Raw genomic sequence first — 20,120 nt, 5'->3', positions numbered from 1 at the left:
TGTGAAGAGTGAATCTACAATAGGCAAGCAGCTTGGTGTGAAAAAATCAACTGTGGGAGCAATTATCAGAAAATGGAAGACATACAAGACCACTGATAATCTCCCTTGATCTGGGGCTCCACGCAAGATCTCATCCCGTGGGGTCAAAATGATCATGAGAACGGTGAGCAAAAATCCCAGAACCACACGGGGGGACCTGGTGAATGACCTACAGAGAGCTGGGACCAAAGTAACAAAGGTTACCATCAGTAACACACTACGCCGACAGGGAATCAAACCCTGCAGTGCCAGACGTGTCCCCCTGCTTAAGCCAGTGCATGTCCAGGCCCGTCTGAAGTTTGCCAGAGAGTACATGGATGATACAGCAGAGGATTGGGAGAATGTCATGTGGTCAGATGAAACCAAAATAGAACTTTTTGGTATAAACTCAACTCGTCGTGTTTGGAGGAAGAAGAATACTGAGTTGCATCCCAAGAACACCATACCTACTGTGAAGCATGGGGGTGGAAACATCATGTTTTGGGGCTGTTTTTCTGCTAAGGGCACAGGCCGACTGATCCGTGTTAAGGAAAGAATGAACGGGGCCATGTATCGTGAGATTTTGAGCCAAAACCTCCTTCCATCAGAGAGAGCTTTGAAGATGAAACGTGGCTGGGTCTTCCAGCATGACAATGATCCCAAACACACCGCCCGGGCAACGAAGGAGTGGCTCCGTAAGAAGCATTTGAAACTCCTGGAGTGGCCTAGCCAGCCTCCAGACCTCAACCCCATTGAAAATCTGTGGAGGGAGTTGAAAGTCCGTGTTGCCCGGCGACAGCTCCAAAACATCACTGCTCTCGAGAAGATCTGCATGGAGGAATGGGCCAAAATACCAGCTACTGTGTGTGCAAACCTGGTAAAGACCTATAGTAATCGTTTGACCTCTGTTATTGCCAACAAAGGTTATATTACAAAGTATTGAGTAGAATTTTTGTTATTGACCAAATACTTATTTTCCACCATAATTTACAAATAAATTCTTTAAAAATCCTACAATGTGAATTCCTGGATTTTTTTTTCACATTCTGTCTCTCACAGTTGAAGTGTACCTATGATGAAAATTACAGACCTCTGTCATCATTTTAAGTGGGAGAACTTGCACAATTGGTGGCTGACTAAATACTTTTTTGCCCCACTGTATATGGCCTAATCCAGTGTTCGGCAACCCAAAATGTTGAGACCCATATTGGACTAAAAATACAAAAATAAAATTGTCTGGAGCTGCACAAATTAAAAGCCTTATATAAGTTTTATAATGAAGGCAATACATTATGTAAGTGTCTATAATAGCCTACTATCAAAATGACTGTGTTGCAGGCTGTTGCAAATCTTCGTTGACACAAATGTTGACATTTAATATTTATTCTACACATTTTTTCAACATTGAAAAACATTAGCAAAATGGAGGCTTCTCAGAGGGTGCAATACCTCCTGGAAGTTACTGGCTTAGTCAGCCAGGGGTATAGGTGTGTGTGTCCAAGTTAAATGAAACAGCAGGCTGTCTTCTTCTAATGGATTTATTACAATCTTTGAAAGCTGTTTTAACATATTTTATGGTTTGGAACAATATGGCACACAAACAACTATCAGAAATGCAGCCAATATTACATACAGATAATGTGTCATGAGACATGCAAATATAAATTAAATACACAGAGGACTTTAGTAAAGGAAACTAAATGAGCTCAAATATACCTACCATAAACCGCCCTGGGTTATAAGCCGCGCCTTCAATGAACGGCATATTTCAAAACTTTGTCCACCTATAAGCCGCCCCGTGTTATAAGCCGCATCTAACTGCGCTAAAGGAATGTCAAAAAAACAGTCAGATAGGTCAGTCAAACTTTAATAATATATTAAAAACCAGCGTGATGTGGGCGCGCATGGAGTCGTATATCAACATGGACGGAGCTGCGTGAAAAAAGCCACCCGGCCTCTTCGCGTAAACTTACCTTAACCACTCGCTCATCTTTTCTTCATCCATCCATCCCTTCGAGTTAGCTTTTATGATGACGCCGGCTGGAAAGGTCTCTTTTGGCAAGGTCTTCCTTTTGAATATCACCATGGGTGGAAGTTTCTGGCCATTAGCATGGCAAGCTAGAACCACAGTGAAGGATGACTTCTCATTCCCTGTGGTGCGAATATTCACCGTACGTGCTCCCGTTGTATCCACAGTGCGGTTCACAGGAATATCAAAAGTCAGTGGAACCTCGTCCATGTTGATAATGTTCTCTGGCCGGATCTTTTTTTCAGCTATCTTGTTTTTACAATATGCACGGAAAGTAGCCAGCTTTTCTTGAAAGTCTTTAGGCAGTTGCTGTGAAATAGTAGTCCGTGTGCGGATGGAGAGATTGCGTCTTTTCATGAACCGGAAACCTGTCGCTTAGTAGGAGTCATTTTGTGGTCTTTACAGATGTAAACACACAAAGGAAATGAAACGTAATATCCGCGCGCTTCTTCTTCTTCTATGGGGGCGGGTGGTTGCTTACAGTAGAAGAAGAAGTGCTTCCTGTTCTATGGGGGCGGGTGCTTATCTTGGCGGTTGCTTGCGTAGAAGAAGAAGCACTTCCTCTTCTACGGGGAAAAAAGATGGCGGCTGTTTACCGTAGTTGCGAGACCGAAACTTTATGAAAATGAATCTTAATATTAATCCATATATAAAGCGCACCGGGTTATAAGCCGCACTGTCAGCTTTTGAGTAAATTTGTGGTTTTTAGGTGCGGCTAATAGTGCGGAAAATACGGTACAAACGAGGCATAATGATGCAATATGAACATACAGCTAGCCTAGATAGCATGTTAGAATCGATTAGCAATAACATGTTAGCATCGATTAGCTTGCAGTCATATATGCCTGATGAGAACTCCACACAAATCAATAACATCAACAAAGCTCACCTTTGTGCATTCACGCACAGCATAAAATGTTTGGTGGAAAAAATGAGACAAAGGAGTGGCATAAAATACATCTTTCTGTGGCAGCGTCAGAGAAAGTTAAACATGTAAACAAACTACGGTGAGTTCAAGGACTGCCAAAATGAGTTAAGAGAACGCAGCACTCGCCAAATACTCTCATCAGTGAAGCATGTTTAATACAAACAGCGAGATTTCTAACAATTAGGGAGGTTTGTGTCATGTTTGTCCTCCTACAGAAACCCTATTAAAACAAAAAATATATTTTCCCCCACATTTTTCCATTTTCATATATTTTTGAAAAAGCTCCAGGAAGCCACCAGGGCGACACTAAAGAGCCGCTAGAGCCACGGGTTGCCGATCCTTGGACTAATCTTGACAATTAATGCAAAGCTATATAGTTTGGTGAATAAAACAATGTGTATAACTCTTGTCTATGCAAGGTGTCCTTACATTCTATTTGTTGTGATCTGGCAGTGTACAAATAATAAAACGTTCAATCAATACTGCATTACATAACATTTTGTATAAGAAAAAAATATTCATTGGCTTTTTCATATTTCCTAGATTGATGAAATCAGAGCACATCTTAAAATCGCATGCAGGAACTGATGTAAGATGATGACAAAAGTAGCAAAGCTTTTCCTCAAATAATTATTTTTGCCTCAATCTTCCACCTGAACAAATAAACACCCCACTTGAAATAATGCCTTTTTCGCCATAGTTAAAAAACAACAGCAACAGCTGCAATCATAATAGATAGGTGCCTAGAGATTCACACTTTCGATTCGATTCGATTTGGATTGCTGGGGTGAAGAATAACTTCTCGATTGAGAAGCGAGTCTCATTTCAACATGATTCTCAATTCAAACAAATTCTCAATGTATTATTTTGTATTACCGTAGACATGCCCGATAATGGCCTTTTTGCCGATATCGATATTCCGAAATTGTCCAACTCTTAATTATCGATTCCGATATCAACCGATACCGATATATACAGTCGTAGAATTAACACATTATTATGCCTAATTTTGTTGTGATGCCCCGCTGGATGCATTAAACAATGTAACAAGGTTTTCCAAAATAAATCAACTCAAGTTATTGAAAAAAAAATGCCAACATGGCACTGCCATATTTATTATTGAAGTCACAAAGTGAATCATTTTTTTTAACATGCCTCAAAACAGCAGCTTGGAATTTGGGACATGCTCCCAAGAGGGTAGCGGGGGGGTGTATAATGTAGCGATCCGGAAGAATTAGTGCTGCAAGGGGTTCTGGGTATTTGTTCTGTTGTGTGGATGTTCTCCCGAAATGTGTTTGTCATTCTTGTTTGGTGTGGGTTCACAGTGTGGCGCATATTTGTAACCGTGTTAAAGTTGTTTACACGGCCACCCTCAGTGTGACCTGTATGGGTGTTGACCAAGTATGGATTGCATTCACTTGTGCGTGTGTGCAAAGCCGTAGATATTATGTGATTGGGCCGGCACGCAAAGGCAGTGCCTTTAAGGTTTATTGGCGCTCTGTACTTCTCCCTACGTCCGTGTACCGTATTTTCCGCACCATAAGGCGCCCTGGGTTATAAGCCGCGCCTTCAATGAACGGCATATTTCAAAACTTTGTCCACCAATAAGCCGCCCCATGTTGTAAGCCGCATCTAACTGCGCTAAAGGAATGTCAAAAAAACAGTCAGATAGGTCAGTCAAACTTTAATAATATATTAAAAACCAGCGTTCTAACAACTCTGTTCACTCCCAAAATGTACGCAAATGTGCAATCACAAACATACGTATATCAACATGGAAAGAGCTGCGTGAAAAAAGCCACCCGGCCTCTTCGCGTAAACTTAAACTTACCTTAACCACTCGCTCATCTTTTCTTCATCCATCCCTTCGAGTTAGCTTTTATGATGACGCCGGCTGGAAAGGTCTCTTTTGGCAAGGTCTTCCTTTTGAATATCACCATGGGTGGAAGTTTCTGGCCATTAGCATGGCAAGCTAGAACCACAGTGAAGGATGACTTCTCATTCCCTGTGGTGCGAATATTCACCGTACGTGCTCCCGTTGTATCCACAGTGCGGTTCACAGGAATATCAGTTGCTGTGAAATAGTAATCCGTGTGCGGATGGAGAGATTGCGTCTTTTCATGAACCGGATCCCTGTCGCTTTGTAGGAGCCATTTTGTGGTCTTTACAGATGTAAACACACAAAGGAAATGATAATATCCGCGCGCTTTTTCTTCTTCCACGCGGGCGGGTGGTTGCTTACAGTAGAAGAAGAAGCGCTTCCTGTTCTATGGGGGCGGGTGCTTACCTTGGCGGTTGCTTGCGTAGAAGAAGAAGCGCTTCCTGTTCTACCGGGAAAAAAGATGGCGGCTGTTTACCGAAGTTGCGAGACCGAAACTTTATGAAAATGAATCTTAATATTTATCCATATATAAAGCGCACCGGGTTATAAGGCGCACTGTCAGCTTTTGAGAAAATTTGTGGTTTTTAGGTGCGCCTTATAGTGCGGAAAATACGGTACACAGCGGCGTTTTAAAAAGTCATACATTTTACTTTTTGAAACCGATACCGATAATTTTGAAACCGATAATTTTCCATATTACATATTAAAGCATTTATCGGCCGATAACATCGGCAGTCCGATATTATCGGACATCCCTATTTTGTATAATAATTATAATACAACTTTTACAAAACAAGTTGCATGTTATCAAAGCTCCTGCTGGTTGCATGCAGATGGCCTAAAAACTTTTTTTTTAATGTATACTTATTAAAAAATAATAATTTGAAAATGAATTTTTTTGTCTATTTTTTTAAATCTATTTTTGAAAATTATGGATCGATTTAGATCGTAAGAATAAGCATCGCGATTTGGTTGGGTTTTTTTTTTTTTGTGCCGCCCTAACTAAAATAGATGTCATTACTAAATAAAGGGAGTGGTGTTTTCTATCATTTTGGTCAATTATGGAAAGAAAAAAACAAGTGTATTAAATATCCATTTTCTATAATACGTTTATTGTTGGTGTTATTTGTCGAAGCAATGTTTTAAAACGTGTTTTAAAATGCCTCCTTTTACCTTAATAAAACCGGAAATGTTTCAGGAAATGCTCTTTGTCTTGCCCACAATTCTGATCATACTCTGTCTTTGTTTGCAGTCAAAGAGAAATTAACAGCTGATCCAGAGAGCGAGATTGCCACCACCAGTCTACGCGTCTCTCTTCTTTGTCCTGTAGGTTTTGCTACTGTAATTAATATTATACTCTATCAAGGATAAGTACCTAACTTCCTGTTGTTGTTTTTTTGTAAAGCTTGGAAAGATGAGGCTGACAATCGCTTGCCGAGCGTTGACGTGCTCCCACCTCCAGTGCTTTGATGCTACACTTTATATCCAAATGAATGAGAAAAAGCCCACATGGGTGTGTCCAGTATGTGACAAAAAGGCACCCTATGAGCACCTAATTATTGATGGGTTAGCAGAATTTCTCATCTGTGGATTTTTTTTAATTGTCAGAGTGCGTGCCGTGAAAATGTATTGCTATTTTTCCAGGTTGTTCATGGAAATCCTGAACAGCTGTACTGACTGTGACGAAATCCAGTTCAAAGAAGATGGAAGCTGGGCGCCCATGAGGTCAAAAAAGGAGGTGCAGGAGGTGTCGGCCTCCTACTACGGCATCGACAGCGGTACAGAGTTTAAAGTTAAAGTACCAATGATTGTCACACAAACATTTAGAGTAACGGTACGCAAAAATTTCGGTTCGGTGCGTACCTCGGTTTAGAGGTCACGGTTCGGTTCATTTTCGGTACAGTAAGAAAACAACAAAATATAAATTTTGGGGTTATTTCTTTTTACCAAATTTGCAAAATCTTCCACCAAAAATATTTTTCTTAGTGTAATATTTGATGTGAAGTAATGGGAACCTTTGATAGGTCAATTATTCATAATAACATTGATTTTGATTCAATATTATGTTTTGAGCAATGACAGTTTGAAAGGAAAAAAAACAGCTTTGTTTTATTAGTCTACATTGCAACTTTTTCTAAATTACATTTCACCTTTAAGCTTTTTTATTTCACTTTTGCTATGTTTTTGTTTATTTTAATAGTATTTTTAGAATGTGCCGTGGGCCTTTAAAACTTTAGCTGTGGGCCGCAAATGGCCTCCGGGGCACACTTTTGACACCCCTGCTATAGATAATAAAAAATTGAATGTGATAAATCCATGGATAAATTGCAGAGCCTGGCGACGCATTCGCGTTTATCATAACTCTCTCTCTCTCTCTCTCTCTGTCTCTGCCCCTCCCTCACCAATGCTGCTGTTTGTTTTGTTTTTAACCCCTTCTTAACCCTGAACGTACATTGAAAATACACGCAACCCTAACTAGGGATGTCCCGATCCAAGTTTTTGCACTTCCGATCCGAGACCGATATTGTTTTTGCACTTCCGATCCGATACCGATACTGACCGATACCGATACTGACCGATACTGGCCTATCCGAGCATGTATTAAAGTTTAAAGTTATTTAGCCTACTTAGAATCATGTTGAAAAGGGTTTTAGTACTCTTGATAACAACTAGCCAGCTGAATTAGGGGAGTTTGAATAATACACAATGGTTGGTAACAAGAAACTGACCTGTTTATTCAAGGATAAACACAAAATAGACAAAATTATACATGACAAACAGAAATGGCATCATTGAACTAGGGCTGGGCGATATGGCCTTTTTTTAATATTGCAATATTTTAAGGCCATGTCACGATACACCATATATATGTGGCTATGTTTAGTCCATGTCACGATACACCATATATATGTGGATATTTTGCCTTAGCCTTGAATGAACACTTGATGCATATAATCACAGCAGTATGATGATTCTATGTGTCTACATTAAAACATTCTTCTTCATACTGCATTAATATATGCTACTTTTAAACTTTCATGCAGAGAGGGAAATCACAACTAAAAAAATCACAAATTTTTTCATACGGTGTTGATCTGGAAATTTTTGCCTCGGCATTTTGATGGTGTGGACGTGTGGCACCAAATGGAGATAAGCGTCTCGACAGACGTTACAATATTTGAACAATGATGACGAAAACTGTTTTCTCTGTCGTGTCCGTGTGTCGAAAATTGTTATGCGCTTATTTTTTTATTTGATTTTGTGCGTGGCATAGATTTGCCGTGCGCAATTGCACAGGCGCGCACCTTAGAGGGAGCGTTGCTAGCTCTCTGCTCGGGGAGGGCGTATACGAATGTGACGTATGTCGTGACAGTATGTGACGTGTGTAAGAAGGTGCGCTTGCTGTCTGTGAGAGGAAGACACAGGAAAGAGTGAGAAGAGCCTGTCGTGTAATGCCAGCAGCTAAAAGCAACTGCGTGAGAATCCACAGACCTGTGGATGTGTTGAATGTGTGCTGGAAAATGCAGAACGGAAATTAGGGAGCAGCAGAAAAGTGGAATGTATTATTTAGATAGGTGCGTTGGAAAACACGGACCAAGTTTTTTTAAAAACTGGATCTGGATCAGCATTTTCCCATGCCTTGCCGATACGCATTTTTTGGCAAATATCGGCGGCCGATCCGATCCAAATATCGGATCGAGACATCCCTAACCCTAACTCAAAATGCCGGACATTTGAGGCATTTAAGAAACTCCGCCCTGGCAGCTCTGCAAAAGAGGACATGTCCGGTGAAAAGAGGACGTAGCCCATTAGCTGCTAGCATGCCGTGTGTTGTGCCTCGGTGTGCATTGTTTACACAACTTATGTTACGCTACTTAATATGTCCGTGTGGAAACTCGTTCGTTACACCTACAAACCGAACCGGAATCCCCATACTGAAACGGTTCAATACAAATACACGTGCCGTTACACCCCTAGCGTTTTCCCATCCTGTGTGGTCTCCTTTGTTTTTTGTAAACACTTTGTGACTTTGTTATGTCTTAATGCGCAGATGTGCCTAAATCGGAGAGCCACGAGCATAAACGAGGGTCGTCCAATGACAACAGTAAGAAAGTGAATGTGATTGACCTGACACTGGACAGCTCTTCCGACGATGAGCTGGACGATGAGCCTCCTCCTAAAAGGTCATGTCCGTCAATGTCACCTATCTCTCCTCCTCCAACCAAGGGGTAAGTCTGCAACACAACAAAACACTGAGTTTCTTCTTTAAATTTGATGCAATTATTATTATTTTTTCCACAGAGTACTTAACCTTCACAACCAGGCATCACCAGTGACCAGAACCCCTAGTATGCCCCCAATAGAGGCCAGTTATATTCCTCCTCCACCACCACTTATTCAGGACTACCGACACTTTTATCACTCAACTAGTGAGCTGCCAGGTAAGCCTTGCACCAATTTCTTTGTTACACACTAGTTATTGTCTGCCAACACCCTCCTTGACTTCAATTTGTTCTGATTTTTTTTTAAATTTCCATTATAGAATATAATGCAGTGGTATAATATAAATATAATATATATAATAAAAAATGTTAAAAGCTGTAGCATTACAATTCCTATTGATTTCTTCCAAACACCCAAAAATGTTAACACAAAACATTTTATAGAGAAGTTTTTGTGACATGTTTTCCTAAAACTGCAGTACCATTATATTATAAAGCCTCTATTAACTGTGCAGGCCGTGTTTTATGTAACATTTGAACATTCTTAACTCTCATACATGTTGGCAGGTGTAAATATTACACAAAAACACACTCCTTAGCCTTAACTTTAAGGCCTTGGGCTAATTCAAAAGTCAGGGCGCAGATGCCCTTAACATATTTTTTACTTAGCATTCTTATCTGTCACTCAAGTGTAGAAAGAATAGTTAGGGACTGGGTTTCCGCAGGGCTTTAAAAAAACGCACTAAATGGATTTTGAGAAAATTATAGCCTTAAATTGCATTAAAAAGCATTAAATACGATGTCCAGAGGCATTAGAATGTAATACAGTTGTAGGCATACTTGCCAACCTTGAGACCTCTGATTTCGGGAGGTGGGGGGTGGGGGGCGTGGTCGGGGTGGGGCGGGGGGCGTGGTTAAGATATATATATATAAGAAATACTTGACTTTCAGTGAATTCTAGCTATATATATTTTATATATATATATATATATATATATATATATATATATATATATATATATATATATATATACCCGTATATAAATAAATACTTGAATTTCAGTGTTCATTTATTTACACATATACACACACATAACACTCCTCTACTCATTGTTGAGTTAAGGGTTGAATTATCCATCCATCCTTGTTCTATTCTCTGTCACTATTTCAGAACACACACATTATACAAATATACATTATAAAATCAATAAGAAAACGGGAGCTCTAATTTGGGAGTCTGAATTAGGATCAGAAGTTCCTATATAAACATTGCGTACTCACGTTGCCATTTTGTATTGATTACTGCAGCTGTACACTGGATTCATTCATTAATACAAACTACAATTCACAAACACTTTAGAGTTAGGCTCCACCATCAGAATGTGTACTTAAACTTATAAAGATCACATGGATATTATTCAGTGAGTTGATTCACCAAAACTAACCTGTTATACAGGAGGAAAAGGCACACAGAACGTTTCAATTGTTTACAGACTGGTCGCTCTCATCAGAATGACAAGACACTTCCGGTCTGCAGGTGATAGCATTCAATTGGGAAGAAACGCCCTACTGCCCCCTACTGACCAATGTGAATACTGATAAATGTGTAATGACAGCTCCAAAAACGAATTCAAACCACAAAATAAACTAAATAAATCAACACAAAAATGTGACACATTATGGCGTGGCCTCCAGCTCCGCCTGAATTTCGGGAGATTTTCGGGAGAAAATTTGTCCCGGGAGGTTTTCGGGAGAGGCGCTGAATTTCGGGAGTCTCCCGGAAAATCCGGGAGGGTTGGCAAGTATGGTTGTAGGACTTGGCGGATAGTCAATACTGATAATGATTCATCAAATGAAAAATAATTTAAGAACATTGCGGTCATTGATAAATTTCTACGTCTCTGTGTTTCTTTTCTTCGTCTCGGGCTTTCAAACTGGATATAAGAAGTCTTGTAATGTCGGAAAACGAGAAAAGCGCTGCCTTCATAGCGGACACTCCGCTCGACGCTAAATTAAAGGGCTCAGGGGCCCAAACTTTGCCATTCTTTGGTCACCGTAGGCATACAGTGCCCTCCAAAAGTATTGGAACAGTGAGTCCAATTTGTTTATTTTTGTTGTAGACTGAAAACATTTGGGTTTGACATCAAAAGATGAAAATGGGACAAGAGATCAACATTTCAGCTTTTATTTCCAGGTATTTACATCTGGATCTGATACACAACTTAGACGATAGCACATTTTGTTTGAAACTACCCATTTTTCATCAGAGCAAAAGTATTGGAACATGTGACTGACAGGTGTGTTTTGTTGCCTCCAAATTACATTGATTATTCAAACAATAAATAGCACTGAATGTCTGAGCTCAGTTTCAGATTGGGTAGGATAGGTTTTGCCTGTGCAGACTGCATTTAGAGGTGGAACCAACATGAAAAAGAGAAAGCTGTCTATGGGTGAAAAAGAAGCAATTGTGAATCTGAGAGAAGATGGACAATCAATCAAACATTGGCCATAGCCAGTACAACCATTTGGAACGTCCTGAAGAAGAAAGAAACCACTGGTGTACTAAGCAACAGACGTGGAACAGGTAGACCAAGGAAAACATCAGTACTTGATAACAGAAACATTGTGATAGCTATAAAGAACAACTGTTAGTGACATCAGCAACAACCTCCGGTGGGCAGGAGTGAAGGTATCACAATCTAATGTTGGCAGAAGACTTCATGAACAGAAGTACAGAGGCAGAAGATGCAAACCACTCATTAGCAAGAAGAATAGGAAGACCAGGCTGGAATTTGCCAAAAGGTACAGAGATGATCCTCAAAAATTCTGGGGAAAAGTTTTATGGGACCGATGAGACAAAGATTAACTTCTTCCAAAGCGATGGAAAGGTGAAAGTTTGGAGAAAGAAAGGATCTGCTCATGATCCCAAACATACAAGCTCATCTGTGGAACATAATGTCATGGCTTGGGCTTGCATGGCTTCTTCTGGGACGTCATCTTCATTGATGATGTAACACATGATGGCAGCAGCAAAATGAACTCAGAAGTCGACAGAAACATTTTGTCTGCTACTTTAAAGAATGATGCAACCAAACTGATTGGGAGATCCTTCATCATGCAGCAAGATAACGACCAAAACAACAAAGGAGTTGATCAGGGGCAAGAAGTGGAAGGTTTTACACTGGCCAAGTCAGTCTCCAGACTTAAACCCAATAGAGCATGCATTTTAAGTTAAAGTTAAAGTTAAAGTACCAATGATTGTCACACACACACTAGGTGTGGCGAGATTATTCTCTGCATTTGACCCATCACCCTTGATCACCCCCTGGGAGGTGAGGGGAGCAGTGGGCAGCAGCGGTGGCCGCGCCCGGGAATCATTTTGGTGATTTAACCCCCAATTCCAACCCTTGATGCTGAGTGCCAAGCAGGGAGGTAATGGGTCCCATTTTTATAGTCTTTGGTATGACTCGGCCGGGGTTTGAACTCACAACCTACCGATCTCAGGGCGGACACTTTACCTGCTGAAGAGAAGACTGAAGGGAGTAACCCCCCAAAACAAACAAGTGAAAGAGGCTGAAAAGACTGGAAAAGCATCACAAAAGAAGAATGCACAAGTTTGGTGATGTTAATGACTCACAGGCTTGCTGCACTTATTGAAACTAAATATTAAGTTTTATTCACTTAAATCTATTTTAAGTTTATATGTTCCAATACTTTTGCTCACCTAAAAATGTTGTGTTCCATTAGAAATTATGCTATCTTCTAAGTTGTGTAAATACCTGGAAATAAAAGCTGAAATGTTGATCTCTTGTCTCATATTCATCTTTTGATGTTAAACCCAAATGTTTTTAGTCTACAACAAAAATAAAGGAATTGGCCTCACTGTTCCAATACTTTTGGAGGGCACTGTATATATGCTGAATTTCCCCCAGGGATCAATAAAGTACTTTCTATTCTATTCTATTCTATAGTCCTTAACTCTGACACCATGTCATGTTAACAACTTCTTTATTTCAGTCGCCAGTTGAACACAAATGAGCTAACGTGGCTAACATTAGCAACTCTCGTGACACAGGCACATCACATGACCTACGGTGGCCTAGGATGGACAACCGAGGCAGTTCTCACACAGACCACAACTCTTACTTTCTGATATTCCCACAGTAAATGAATTTGAGTTATTTCTGCTGCCTGACACTTAATACATAACTTGCTATCTACTGTACCCATTTTAAACAGCTGGGGGGGAGTAAAATATAATCTCTTCAAGATGTTAAATACCGTATTTTTCGGAGTATAAGTCGCTCCGGAGTATAAGTCGCATTTTTTGGGGAAATGTATTTGATAAAAGCCAACAGCAAGAATAGACATTTGAAAGGCAATTTAAAATAAATGAAGAATAGTGAACAACAGGCTGAATAAGTGTACGTTATATGAGGCATAAATAACCAACTGGTATGTTAACGTAACATATTATGGTAAGAGTCATTCAAATAACTATAACATATAGAACATGCTATACGTTTACCAAACAATCTGTCACTCCTAATCGCTAAATCCCATGAAATCTTATACGTCTAGTCTCTTACGTGAATGAGATCAATAATATTATTGGATATTTTACGCTAATGTGTTAATCATTTCACACATAAGTCGCTCCTGAGTGTAAGTCGCACCCCCGGCCAAACTATGAAAAAAACTGCGACTTATAGTCCGAAAATACGGTACTATCCTTTTTTTTTCTTCTTTTTTTTTGCAGATGTATGAGGAGGAATAAAATAAATGAAACTGAACAGATTTTATAGGATAATTTAATCAATGTCAGTAGGACCTTTAATGTGTTTTATTGCAGGAATTAGATTTTTAAAAAGTTGGTTTATTAGAGCCATTTTCTGATCCATAATTCAGAAGGGAGAAATTGTTCAATTGTATGTATTGATAAATTACAATTTGGTCAACATCTAGCCATTCAAAAAACTAAAATTTTGATAATTTACATTTGTTTAATATACTTTTTAAATATATCAAGTTGCATATTTTCATTTACTGTATTTTTCCGAGTATAAGTCGCTCCGGAGTATAAGTCGCACCGGCCGAAAATGCATAATAAAGAAGGGAAAAAACATATATAAGTCGCACTGGAGAATAAGTCGCACCCCCGGCCAAACTATGAAAAAAAACTGCGACTTATAGTCCGAAAAATACGGTATACCGTATTTTCCGCACCATAAGCCGCCCCGTGTTATAAGCCGCATCTAACTGCGCTAAAGGGAATGTCAACAAAACAGTCAGATAGGTCAGTCAAACTTTAATAATATATTAAAAACCAGCGTGATGTGGGCGCGCATGGAGTCGTATATCAACATGGACGGAGCTGCGTGAAAAAAGCCACCCGGCCTCTTCGCGTAAACTTCCCTTAACCACTCGCTCATCTTTTCTTCATCCATCCATCCCTTCGAGTTAGCTTTTATGATGACGCCGGCTGGAAAGGTCTCTTTTGGCAAGGTCTTCCTTTTGAATATCACCATGGGTGGAAGTTTCTGGCCATTAGCATGGCAAGCTAGAACCACAGTGAAGGATGACTTCTCATTCCCTGTGGTGCGAATATTCACCGTACGTGCTCCCGTTGTATCCACAGTGCGGTTCACAGGAATATCAAAAGTCAGTGGAACCTCGTCCATGTTGATAATGTTCTCTGGCCGGATCTTTTTTTCAGCTATCTTGTTTTTACAATATGCACGGAAAGTAGCCAGCTTTTCTTGAAAGTCTTTAGGCAGTTGCTGTGAAATAGTAGTCCGTGTGCGGATGGAGAGATTGCGTCTTTTCATGAACCGGAAACCTGTCGCTTAGTAGGAGCCATTTTGTGGTCTTTACAGATGTAAACACACAAAGGAAATGAAACGTAATATCCGCGCGCTTCTTCTTCTTCTACGGGGGCGGGTGGTTGCTTACAGTAGAAGAAGAAGCGCTTCCTCTTCTATGGGGGCGGGTGCTTACCTTGGCGGTTGCTTGCCGTAGAAGAAGAAGCACTTCCTCTTCTACGGGGAAAAAAGATGGCGGCTGTTTACCGTAGTTGCGAGACCTAAACTTTATGAAAATGAATCTTAATATTAATCTATATATAAAGCGCACCGGGTTATAAGCCGCACTGTCAGCTTTTGAGTAAATTTGTGGTTTTTAGGTGCGGCTAATAGTCCGAAAAATACGGTATACTCATTTTATTTTCAATGCGTCTAAAGGGCTTTTTGGAACTTTTCCAAATATCATTCCATGACATGTCTTTTCCTAAAATGTTGCAATCAGTCATCCATTTCCAAACACATGCGTCATTTGCATTCCTCGTATGATGTTCATTTATTATACCATAAAACCAATTATTTATTTATTTTATTGTACCCTGATTAAAAATGTATACCAGTTTGTGGCTATTATAAGTCATACTTTTAGAGGATATGCATTTTTACAGCATGTTTTTAAAGAGATACAATGTAAACAATGACTTCTGGATGGATTATATTGATCAAGTAATTCAAAATTGGATGTTTATTTAGAGGGCTTAAGTGCAGTTCCTCTTTAATCATTTTGATTGGAGGTACAGTGTGATGATTTACAGGCTGAACTTTTAATTGGCTATTGTCTACAGTCAGAACGTGTTACAAATTGAGGACAAACAAATGTGTTAAAAACTGCTTTGACACGAAAAGGGAACATTGAATAAATTCTGCTTCCTCCTACTCCTTTTCGGCATACTTGCCAACCCTCCCGATTTTCCCGGGAGACTCCCGAATTTCAGTGAGCCTCCCGGAAATCTCCCGGGGCAACCATTCTCCCGAATTTCTCCCGATTTCCACCCAGACAACAAAATTGGGGGCGTGCCTTAAAGGCACTGCCTTTAGTGTCTTCTCTCACCTGAAACCTTCACCCCTTAACGCATGCTGTCCTCACTCAGGTCCTCACACAAGTAGGGATGATGTTTGATAAGAAATTATCGAGTTCGAGCCCATTTTCGAATCCTTTTATCGAACCGATTCCTTATCGAATCCAGATAGGTTGTTGTATATGGAAAAAAAACACAATATTTGGTTTAACAAAAGCTCACTTATATTTTGTAAGGGGAAAAAAATAAAATAAAAAAATATTGACTGTTACCCCCCTAAAAAAATAAAATAAATAAATATTGACTGTTGTTTCCCAAAGTATATTAAGTGGGATTTTTCAGAAAAACAAATATATACAGTAACACAAAAACAACCTGTCTCTGTGATCACTATAGGTGTATAAATAATAATATAGTGTTAAATAAAATCAGTCCCTTGGGCACAAAACGGAAAATAATACAGCTCTCCAAAAAGTGCACTTCTGCTGCTATTGGAACATACTAACTACACACACAGGCAGACAGCTAACAAATGATCCAAGACGTCTAATAAAGTTCCCAAGCAGATTAATCCATTTAGGCTCTTTATTGTTGTTGATCTTGCTTTGTCTTTTCCTATCTTTACTTTTGTCTTGCACTGCACTGTTTTTTTTTTTTTAAACTGAAATACACACAATGACAAATGTATAAGCTATGTGATTCAATTAACATACTGAAATGTAATACACAATATGTAAATATTAGCTTCACACAAATACACAGTACTATCATCAAACAAATACTTCTGGGTGTTGAAACTATTTCGACTGGCAGCCATTTTAAGTCCTCAAAACATCCATTGAAACAGTGCACAAAAATCGTTTTTCAATAAACAGTATCAAACTTAACCACTTTCCACCTTAATATTGAGTTACATAAACAAGTTAAACAGTTTACTTACAGACTTATCTTTTCCAAGGCTTGTAAGAGCTAACACAACTTGTCTACTTCTCAATTGTCTCATGAACTTAACTGACGTCGTCAACCCGGAAGTGCCCAAACTATTGACGCGTAGTATTTTCATATCGCCACAAGGTGTCAGTAAGAGTCTACAATCAAATGGGCATAACATTGCCCATTTGGGATTCGTTCCCAGGGATTCGAATAAAGAACCAACTCTTTTTCTTTACTATAGTGGCCTCGATAATGGGAACCGGTTCTCAAAAAGGGATTCGAGTCCATGAAATCGGTTCTTTTCTTATCGAACAACCGGGAGAATCGGTTTCGAACATCACCCCTACACACGAGTGAATGCAATACATACTTGGTCAACAGCCATACAGGTCACACTGAGGGTGGCCGTATAAACAAGTTTAACACTGTTACAAATATGCGCCACACTGTGAACCCACACCAAACAAGAATGACAAACACATTTCGGGAGAACATCCACACCGTAACACAACATAAACACAACAGAACAAATACCCAGAACCCCCTGCAGCACTAACTCTTCCGGGACGCTACAATATACACCCCCCCACTACCTCAACCCGGAGGTCTGAAGGTTGGCAAGTATGCTTTTCGGACATGTTGTAATGAGAAACTGGAAATATGTGATGTGTTACATTGTACAAACCCCGTTTCCATATGAGTTGGGAAATTGTGTTAGATGTAAATATAAACGGAATACAATGATTTGCAAATCATTTTCAACCCATATTCAGTTGAATATGCTACAAAGACAACATATTTGATGGGTTTTTTTTTTGCAAATAATCATTAACTTTAGAATTTGATGCCAGCAACACGTGACAAAGAAGTTGGGAAAGGTGGCAATAAATACTGATAAAGTTGAGGAATGCTCATCAAACACTTATTTGGAACATCCCACAGGTGTGCAGGCTAATTGGGAACAGGAGGGTGCCATGATTGGGTATAAAAACCGCTTCCCAAAAAATGCTCAGTCTTTCACAAGAAAGGATGGGGCGAGGTACACCCCTTTGTCCACAACTGCGTGAGCAAATAGTCAAACAGTTTAAGAACAACGTTTCTCAAAGTGCAATTGCAAGAAATTTAGGGATTTCAACATCTACGGTCCATAATATCATCAAAAGGTTCAGAGAATCTGGAGAAATCACTCCACGTAAGTGGCATGGCCGGAAACAACTATTGAATGACCGTGACCTTCCATCCCTCAGACGGCACTGTATCAAAAAACCGACATCAATCTCTAAAGGATATCACCACATGGGCTCAGGAACACTTCAGAAAACCACTGTCACTAAATACAGTTGGTCGCTACATCTGTAAGTGCAAGTTAAAGCTCTACTATGCAAAGCGAAAGCCATTTATCAACAACACCCAGAAACGCCGCCGGCTTCTCTGGGCCCGAGATCATCTAAGATGGACTCATGCAAAGTGGAAAAGTGTTCTGTGGTCTGACGAGTCCACATTTCAAATTGTTTTTGGAAATATTCGACATTGTGTCATCCGGACCAAAGGGGAAGCGAACCATCCAGACTGTTATCGACGCAAAGTTCAAAAGCCAGCATGTGTGATGGTATGGGGGTGCATTAGTGCCCAAGGCATGGGTAACTTACACATCTGTGAAGGCACCATTAATGCTGAAAGGTACATACAGGTTTTGGAACAACCATATGCTGCTGTCTTTTTCATGGACGCCCCTGCTTATTTCAGCAAGACAATGCCAAGCCACATTCAGCACGTGTTACAACAGCGTGGCTTCGTAAAAAAAAGAGCGGGTACTTTCCTGGCCCGCCTGCAGTCCAGACCTGTCTCCCATTGAAAATGTGTGGCGCATTATGAAGCCTAAAATACGACTGAAGCTCTACATAAAACAAGAATGGGAAAGAATTCCACTTTCAAAGCTTCAACAATTAGTTTCCTCAGTTCCCAATCGTTTATTGAGTGTTGTTAAAAGAAAAGGTGATGTAACACAGTGGTGAACATGCCCTTTCCCAACTACTTTGGCACGTGTTGCAGCCATGACATTCTTAGTTAATTATTATTTGCAAAAAAATAAAAACATTTTATGAGTTTTGGACATTTATGCTTTGTGGACTTGGAGAAGGCATTCGACCGTGTACCCCGGGAAGTCCTGTGGGGAGTGCTCAGAGAGTATGGGGTAACGGACTGTCTTATTGTGGCAGTCCACTCCCTGTATGATCAGTGCCAGAGCTTGGTCCGCATTGCCGGCAGTAAGTCGGACACGTTTCCAGTGAGGGTTGGACTCCGCCAAGGCTGCCCTTTGTCACCCATTCTGTTCATAACTTTTATGGACAGAATTTCTAGGCACAGTCAAGGCGTTGAGGGGATCCGGTTTGGTGGCTGCAGGATTTGGTCTCTGCTATTTGCAGATGATGTGGTCCTGATGGCTTCCTCCGGCCAAGATCTTCAGCTCTCACTGGATCGGTTCGCAGCCGAGTGTGAAGCGACTGGGATGGGAATCAGCACCTCCAAGTCCGAGTCCATGGTTCTCTCCCGGAAAAGGGTGGAGTGCCATCTCCGGGTTGGGGAGGAGATCTTGCCCCAAGTGGAGGAGTTCAAGTACCTCGGAGTCTTGTTCACGAGTGAGGGAAGAGTGGATGGTGAGATCGACAGGCGTCTTCAGTAATGCGGACGCTGTATCGATCCGTTGTGGTGAAGAAGGAGCTGAGCCGGAAGGCAAAGCTCTCGATTTACCGGTCGATCTACGTTCCCATCCTCACCTATGGTCATGAGCTTTGGGTCATGACCGAAAGGACAAGATCACGGGTACAAGCGGCCCAAATGAGTTTCCTCCGCCGAGTGGCGGGTCTCTCCCTTAGAGATAGGGTGAGAAGCTCTGTCATTCGGGGGGAGCTCAAAGTAAAGCCGCTGCTCCTCCACATCGAGAGGAGCCAGATGAGGTGGTTCGGACATCTGGTCAGGATGCCACCCGAACGCCTCCCTAGGAAGGTGTTTCGGGCACGTCCGACCGGTAGGAGGCCACGGGGAAGACCCAGGACACGCTGGGAAGACTATGTCTCCCGGCTGGCCTGGGAACGCCTCGGGATCCCCCGGGAGGAGCTGGACGAAGTGGCTGGGGAGAGGGAAGTCTGGGCTTCCCTGCTTAGGCTGCTGCCCCCGCGACCCGACCTCGGATAAGTGGAAGAAGATGGATGGATGGATGGATGGATGGA

At 40.8% G+C, this 20,120-nt stretch overlaps 1 protein-coding gene across 1 annotated transcript in view; it reads left to right on the top strand.

Annotated features, from left to right (window-relative positions):
- The window catches only part of pias1b (protein inhibitor of activated STAT, 1b), an 82,145-nt gene that overhangs the window by 59,945 nt on the left and 2,080 nt on the right, over positions 1 to 20,120 (top strand). Inside the window, exons 8-12 of the mRNA XM_061969493.2 lie at positions 6,110 to 6,183; positions 6,263 to 6,423; positions 6,502 to 6,635; positions 8,909 to 9,086; positions 9,160 to 9,299. Of these exons, the coding sequence (XP_061825477.1) occupies positions 6,110 to 6,183; positions 6,263 to 6,423; positions 6,502 to 6,635; positions 8,909 to 9,086; positions 9,160 to 9,299 (687 nt within the window). The remainder of the gene's footprint in view (positions 1 to 6,109; positions 6,184 to 6,262; positions 6,424 to 6,501; positions 6,636 to 8,908; positions 9,087 to 9,159; positions 9,300 to 20,120) is intronic.

The sequence above is a fragment of the Nerophis lumbriciformis genome, linkage group LG10 (genome assembly GCF_033978685.3).
Source record: "Nerophis lumbriciformis linkage group LG10, RoL_Nlum_v2.1, whole genome shotgun sequence".
Classification (NCBI taxonomy): Eukaryota; Metazoa; Chordata; class Actinopteri; order Syngnathiformes; family Syngnathidae; genus Nerophis; species Nerophis lumbriciformis.
The sequence above is the reverse complement of the archived record's forward strand: the minus strand, read 5'-3'. Positions and strand labels throughout refer to the sequence as shown.